The sequence below is a fragment of the Lycium barbarum genome, chromosome 12 (assembly GCF_019175385.1).
Source record: "Lycium barbarum isolate Lr01 chromosome 12, ASM1917538v2, whole genome shotgun sequence".
Classification (NCBI taxonomy): Eukaryota; Viridiplantae; Streptophyta; class Magnoliopsida; order Solanales; family Solanaceae; genus Lycium; species Lycium barbarum.
Genome location: NC_083348.1, coordinates 77,347,778 through 77,355,927, shown reverse-complemented (window position 1 = coordinate 77,355,927; position 8,150 = coordinate 77,347,778). Strand labels below are relative to the sequence as shown.

General features: G+C 34.7%; 1 protein-coding gene across 2 annotated transcripts; it reads left to right on the top strand.

The window, feature by feature from the left end:
• The first annotated feature begins 240 nt into the window (after nucleotides 1–240).
• LOC132622825 (accelerated cell death 11) lies at nucleotides 241–6,004 on the top strand. Of its 2 annotated transcripts, XM_060337495.1 has the most exons (5): nucleotides 271–313; nucleotides 347–565; nucleotides 1,244–1,416; nucleotides 4,679–4,824; nucleotides 5,574–6,004. In XM_060337495.1, exons 2-5 carry the CDS (start codon nucleotides 368–370, stop codon nucleotides 5,678–5,680), a joined length of 624 nt encoding a protein of 207 aa, XP_060193478.1. In that variant the 5' UTR covers nucleotides 271–313; nucleotides 347–367; the 3' UTR covers nucleotides 5,681–6,004. The 2 variants fall into 2 exon arrangements, with proteins under 2 accessions (XP_060193479.1, XP_060193478.1); XM_060337496.1 differs by having other exon boundaries at nucleotides 241–565; nucleotides 5,577–6,004.
• The last annotated feature ends 2,146 nt before the right edge of the window (nucleotides 6,005–8,150 follow it).

Genomic DNA, 8,150 nt, shown 5'->3' with positions numbered 1-8,150 from the left:
GGTAAGCCATTGGAAGCAAAACAATTTGTGTTTGGCTAGTTAGTTATTTTTTTTCGCTAACCGATAAGTAGAGTGTGTTTGACTAATATTTTAAAAAGGGCTTTCGAGTGTTAAATAACGAAAAAAGGGACAAGTATCATGGCTAGTTTCACAGTTAAAACAATTTATACAGAGAATCAATTGAATAATTTATTATGGAAGCCTTTAAAATTATGTTAAAATTCATATTTTTTCTAGCGATACTTTATTATTCCACCAAGAGATTTTGTTGCTTGTCCAAACAGGATCTAATTCGTTCCCACGTCTTGACGCAAAATACATAAGTAGTAATACTAATAGATTTGGGGCCGGACGGTGAAAAGCATCAATGGCGAACGAGGAAAAGCCCCTTAGGAAAATGGCGGAAGCCTTTAAAGAGCTAGCCAACACTTTAAATTCTGAAACCCTAAATGAATCTGCTCATCTGGAAGTTGCCCCTTTCTGTCGCGCTTGCACTTTGGTTTCCCCTCTCTTTCGATGCCTAGGCTTCGCCTTCAAGTTTGCCGAGATCGATTACGTTGCTAAGGTTTAATTATTTCCCATTCCAATTCGCTTCTGATCACATTGACTGTGCAGTAATTGTACGGAAGCTGCTTAAATATTGCTCTTACTCCATTTCTACCGTAATCTTCGTCATTTTCCACTTTTCCAAGATTAAAGTGGATCCTACATTTTGTGTTGCTGTTCAGTATTCAAATTTGTTTTTTTTTTTTTTTTTTTGGATAAAAGTGATAAGGGACAGATATTATGGGAAGGACTAATGTTATTCCAGTTGTACCATAATGTTAGTCATTTTCCACTTTTCGAAGATTAAAGTGGATCCTACATTTTGTGTTGTTTTTTAGAGTTCATGTTTGATATATTTGAATTAAGTTATTATAAAATTTAACTTATCCCGAATGTAGTGATCTTATAAAATTTAGTATTAATTTGGTGACTTGTTTCATGTGCCTTTTGTTGGGAATCTTGGCTATATTTTTGGGTAACCATACAGTAGTATGTTGATCCTCTTCTATGCAATGCTTTTCCGATTGTGGATTTTGCTTGCAGCAAAAAGCGTGGGCCTTTGGCATCCAGTGATAGCAAGTTTTACTTTGATCATGCATTCTTTTGGTAGCGTATCTTGCATTTGAATATATGTGTGTAGGTATATGCAAAAATATGATTGATTGAGTAACTAAACAATTGTTAATGGTGACTACAGGTGGATGATCTAGCACAGGCATCAAAGTCTATTACAACGTTGCACACGATGATGGAGCAAGATGTTCAAGCAAACTGTGTGAGAAGGGCCGGTAGTCATACAAGGACCTTGTTAAGAGTTAAGCGAGGGCTGGATATGGTTAAGGTTTTATTCGAGCAGATTATAGCCACAGAGTATGCCTATTATCTTTTTCCTCTATTATTAACATTACTGTTACGAACTGTTCTGATATGTAGAACTCTGAAATCAGTTAGATACACAACTTTATCTCTACCAGTGTGTAAAAGCAAAAATGCAAGAAAACTCCATGGTACTTGAGGCGAAAAGCGGGACTGAAGACTGAAGAGTACAAGTTGCAGAAGATTTAAAATGATAAACATATATGAATTTAGTGCTATAATAATCAAGTTACAATTAATATAACCAATTTGTTGCATCCATTTTACAGTAATGCTGATATAAATCAACAACAACATACCCAGTGTGATCCCAAAAGTGGGGCGCGGAAATGCTGATATAGATCCAACTCCTCATAAGAGAGATTCGTATAATTAACTCCTCTTTAGGATAGCGTTGCGCGTCATTGTTTGAAGCGTACATTTCTGTGAAGCTCATTGCTTCATGGGATAATCCCTCCTGCATTGCTTTGTAGCGATGGATTTTAATAACACTGACCTTTACACACATGTAATGGATTTGATCATTCAGTTGCAAGTTCCTGCAACTTCAGTGTCTCTATCTTTTTGTCGACATTACTGCCCGATGTAGTAAGCTTTACCCTGTACTTCAGGCTTTCATACTCATGGAAGTCGAAGTTAACCAGAACCGAATCAAAGAGTACCAATAGCATGAAAGTATGGTCTCAGATCAGTTGTAACAAAGTGAAGAAAAAGTTATAACTTTTGATGTTTTTGTCATGAAAAGGAAGGAGGACCCAAGAAATAAGTAGAATGTAAGTAGTATATCATTGTGAGAGCTCCACAAGTTCCAATATTAACTAATCCAATAAAGAATTAAAAGTTTTTGGTAGTTTCATTTATTTCCCAAGGAGTATAGAGCTATACACATAAGCTTTTGAAATCAGGAGGACAAAAAAAGAAGAGGAGATTGTTGTGTCAGATATAAGATTATTTCTTTTTTTCTCCATAGCCTAAACTGAAAAAAATAATATAAAATTATTTGTAACTAAAGAAAAGATACAGAAAAGATATGCCATAAATATAGTGGTTTTCGAACATCACTAACATATTCCTTGATGGAGATGTTGCGCAAAGAGGACAGGAACAAAGGGTTTGACAAGTTTCTCACTAGCGAGCTGTTGGAGGCTAACCCACAGGTCGTCTAGAGTCCCACATTAGAAAGGAAGGGAAAGGTCATCGACTACAAGAGTAAGAGTTGAAATCAACACTTGCAATGCCTTTTTGGACTTAACAATGAGTGTATGTGTGTCTCGGGCTGTTACATTATGGCTTTCTGGAATTTGGCTTCTTCTCTATAACTTCAGAAAAGTAAGCTTCGGCCATTGGATAATGAGTTGGCAGAAGTGAAATCAGAAGACATTTTGTCCTATATGTGTTTAGATGGGGAAATTTCTGTGTTTGGCGCTACTTTGGCCCCTAAAAATAATGAGTTAAAAAGAAAGGTTTGGATATTACAAAATACAAAATAAGGTGTCTTGTTTATGTCCAGATGGTTGGTACCTCTGTCCCATAATGAGGGTGAAAATTTGAGAGCCGACACATCTGGGTATTTGTTCCACAAGAGTTTTAGACATGACCCAACTCATGCTCTTGTGCATTACCTCACTTGATCTTTTTTGGGTGTCCTAGACCAAAACATGGAAATATTCTGTGTTCCATGCTGTACAAAATATCCTTAGTCTCTAATCAATGTTTGTAGAGTATGATATATCGCTTAATGAATAATGTAGTCAACCCATTCCATCTCTACTTGAAATTGTTTGGACATCTAATGTTATTTTCAATAGACATAATGGTTAAAGTCATCTTAGTAATAAATAGAGGTTTCTATAGAAAACAGGGAGTATTTAATTGGATTGTGGAAGCTGTAAAGTGCATTACATTTGACAGCTTGTATAATTCAGGGTGCAAGAGGTCGAGGGTCATTTTTCTTTTGATAAGCCAATCAGTTTCACCAAAGAAATGGCAAAAAATGTGCCCGTACAGGGGCGGAGCCAGGTGGGGTTCGGTGGAAAATTATGTATAAAAGGTTAATACTATTTTTTAGATACATATAGTAGATGTTGAATCCCCTCAGCTTCTTCGCGTGTTTACTTAATTCTTTATATTTTGGACCCCCTTAGTGAAAATCCTGGCTCCGCCACTGTGCCCATATACAAGAAGTATACCCAAAATAGAAACCTTACAATAAGAGGGTGAGGCATCATCTACTTTGGTACTACTGTGTACCTGGATTACTGGTTGTTTGACCAGTTTGCTTAGCTTGGTTGGGTAATGGTTCTGGAAGCATGGAGGGCTAAAAGATCACGGTGGAATACTAGTCCAGAGTATCATAAAACTTGTTAATGGAACTTACTAATACCTAGTTTTCCTGCCAAAGAAACTTGTTTAACGCCGTGCTAGCACTTTGAAACATGACTACTCCTCGAAATAAGCATATTTGCAGATTTTATGATTATGAAGGATGGTCTAAGAGCAGTTGATGCGTGTGTCACCTTTTCTTTGAGTGATAAATAACATTTTTTTACTTAACATGATGGATATTCACATGAATCTACCTTGTGGTTGGGAAATCGTTAACATAGATTGATGTTCATAATTAATTGCAGATACTAAAATTCAAAATTTTATTCACCATTGATCTTAAGGTGCATAGAAGTCATAAAATATTATGGAGTTCTTTTCAAATCTGCAAGTTAATTGTTGTTTGACACGGTGGTGATATTCTCATGAACCTGCCCTTCTGGTGGCGCAATTGGCAAGAGATGGGCCAGTGGCGGAGCCAGGATTCATATTAAGGGGTGTAAAAAAAATATAGATATGTCGCGACCCAGGTTCGAACACGCGACCTTAGGAATTTTTTGCAACCCCTTAACCGCTGCGCTGAGCCTTCAACCTGTGTCAAGGGGTGTCAACACTGGTATATACCTATATAACCAAATTTCACGTACCTATACAATGTCAGTTTCCGGCGAAGGGGTGTCGCTTGACACCCCTCGGGCAAGGATAGCTCCGCCCCTGAGATGGATAAATCTCAAACTCTTAGTTTGCTGTTCATTCTTTTTAGGTGCACGGAAGTAGCAAAATATTGTGAAATGTTATTGTAGAACTAGGAGATTTGTAGTATTTGTATCTTATCAGTTATTGGTCTTATCAGACGTCTTCTAGCTGGTATCTTGTTCTTAGCTTTAACATCTATATTTGATGTTCAAATTTGGTGACTGTCTTTTGGCAGGGCGACTTCCCTGAAGGATCCAGCATCAAAAGCATATACACAAGTGCTTGCTCCATATCATGGATGGGCAATCAGGAAAGCTGTGTCTGCGGGAATGTATGCCCTTCCCACCCGGCAACAGCTGCTGATCAAGCTTAATGAAGATGGTGAGTGTGCAGTTCAGCTTATTTCCTATATCTCTGACTCAATTGAAAACTCCCGCACCCTGAAATATAACTTTTAAGGCTAATGCATTGTTCTGATACACTAAACTTTTTTGTTCTGAAGTGAACTTCATTTGACTTATCCAATCAATTGAGTAATTTGTTTAGATTCTTAATGACACAATTTGATTTGGGCTAAAAAATGGATTATGGACTGAAATTCTAGGACATCATCCTGATTGTAGGAGCTTCCTCCTATACTATGGCACGAAACTCCAAATATCAGTTTTTTTAGTATGCCTCTCCTATCACCTTTGGGAAGCACCTCATGACGCAACTCTGAATTTTATATCCTGCTTGTTCTTTATGTTCTTATTTGGGCTTAGCTTCCTAATTTTTGGCTAAGGGAGTCAGAACTGAATTTGCACTTCTTTAATAAGGAAAAAAGAAGAAGAACCGAACTTGCACTATTTGGTCCAGGGAACAAATTGTGCGTCTTATAGTGATTGTACTTGTATGCAGACAAGCTCTTCTCATCTCAATAGTTCATTTCATTCTATCTCAACCTGGATGATTGTTACCTTTCTGTTGGCCAGAATCTCTAGGTACACTAATATATAGTTCATGACCATCCTTGTCTGGGGCTCACATCCTATCTATTGCCTAGTCCACTAGGTCAGCCTATCTGTTCCAGTGGTTGTTTCTTTTCATTTTTTTCTGATGAGTTTGTTGTTTTTCTCTCTTAATTTCAGAAGACTCGGCAAGAACGCAGATGCAAAATTACGTTGCCGCGTGTGATACAGTCATCACGTACATTGACAAACTCTTCATCTCAAGAGATTTGGGTATTGACTGGTGACCGTGAACTGGATGACAAAACATCCATTCGTTTATCGTAATTCACCTCAAATACTATTTATGTTATGTATAATCATGTGAAGCATTGGCCATTGGTCCCAAATATTTGCTGTAACTAACTTGTCTTTAATAGCTAACATGGAAATGAAGAAATGCTCTAGAGTCGAGGGTATCTGCCAGCAACCGGGTCCAGGTTGAGGTTGACCTCATCATTTGAGGGGAAAAAAACGAAAATATGTATCGAGTATATAGAATGACAAACTTATTTACCAATTCCAATAGTTTTTGCCATGTTATAAAACCTGGAGGTCTCAGGTTCATCTCATCGGAGCGTTGGATTATGTTAAACTTATATGTTGGTGTTCTCCCTACTAATTTGTGCTGGCATGTGATATTTTCAGAGATGATGTATAAATAGTTAAAGCATGCTACGGCTTGACAGAGAAAAAAAGAAGCTCTTGAGTGAATAACAAATTTTAGTTATGAAACTTGTAGCGTATGATCAACATAACAAAAATAGTGTATATGCTTTACCCTAGGGCTAGCAAAATAAGATGAGATCTTAATGTGTTCTATAAGAAGGAAGTCATTTTTCGTTGAAAATGTTTTCCGGCATTTGATTGAGGCCAGGTTTTTTTCTCCAGAAATGTACATTTAGTAATAATTAATACCAACAGCAATTTGGAGAGTGCTTTGATAAAAAAAAATTGAATCTTAAATGATAATAACATTTAGTTGTTAGTTGTAGCAAGTATTGTTCAACTAAAAGTTAAGATAGTTAAAAAAGAATGACTTCCACTCTTCCTTACTGAAACACACTTTAAATACTGGAGTTGATTTTATTACTAATATACTAGTATTGTAACTCGCGCGATGCGCGGACACGTCCAAAAATATTAAAATCATATCAAATTTAATTTGACATACTTGAGGATATTAGGTAATATTGCTTTTATAAAATTACGGATGTCTTCTCTGTTTTTATTTCAATATATTTGGTAAAAAAGGTTCTATGATATCATACTTTTTTCTAAATGTAATATTGAATATAAAGTTCTTGATATTTTATTATAATAAATATTATTTTTTTCTTTGCTGGAACAGATTCTTTTCCTATCTTTTTCATTCTCAAAACAAAAAGATTGAGTAACAGTTGTGTTGAATTACATGTGTTTATGAAAACTATTATGTTGTAGACAAAATAAATATTGTTCAAAAAAATTTCTCATTATTCCAGAAAATAGAGTTTTATTTTTATGAAACAAAAAACCTTTCTTACCCATAAATAACATGTTTTTGGTTTGCTAATCTCTATTCTGAAAATGTGTTGGATCCTCAGCTAAGATCTATTTGAATATTTGTGATTGAAATTCAAAAAATAATCATACTCTATTAAAAAAATATCTTTCAATTCAGATTAACAAATAACCACACTTAATTTAAAAAATTACTCAATTATAAATATAGTACCGATTAATATTATTCAAAATTTGGTATTTAAATTTTTAATAACTTGTCACTTTATTTAATATTCTTGTCCACAGCTCTCCTTCTATAATATAGATTTTAAAGATTGATTATGCTTTATGTGTTTTTTTTTTTGGCTTTATATTTGTTCAGTTGCGTATACAAATGCATAAGTAGTCTACTTGTCATTTATCTGGTACTCTATCCTAATCTTAATGCCATTTTGTGCAATTTGGCTAAGACTATTTCTTTAAAACTTATTCTTTATCACTTTCTTCTTTTCAAGATTATTATCAAAGAAATGTGTATTTACTGTTAGTTAGCTCGAAATAATACTATGATATCTATGCTTCCAGGAAAAAAAGATGATTTCCTAGATTCTACTTTTACATTATTTTATAATCAAAATCTAGAATTTGATCTTTAAAATATGATCCATCTCTTGCTACTGTGTAAGGAGTACTCGACATTCTCAATAGTACGCAGGCGACGCACGTATAATATTGTAATCTCGCTACACTTTATAAATAAGTATTGCAAAGAGAAAAAAAAATAAAGACAAGCAGAATAATAGCCTGTTTGGCTAAGCTTATTTTTCCCCCAAAAATACTTATTTTTTCAATAAGTGCTTATTTTAAAAAAAAGTGAGGTGTTTGGCCAAGCTTTTGGGGAGTAGCAGAAGCAGTTTTTCAGAAGCTAAAAAAAAATAGCTTTTGTCCAAAAGTACTTTTGAGAAAAATACACATAGAAACACTTTTTAAAAGCTTGGCCAAACACTAATTGCTGCTCAAAAGTACTTTTTAAATTAATTGGCCAAACACAAACTGCTTTTAGCCAAAAGTACTTTTGAATTTTTTTTTATTTTAAAATAAGCAATTTTTAGAAGCTTGGCCAAACAGGCTATAAATTACATGATTAATTATATTATTAATTACATGATACTGCAGTTTAAATTCCTTTCGTGACAATCTACCAGTAAAAACAAAAATATTAATCTTATTAAG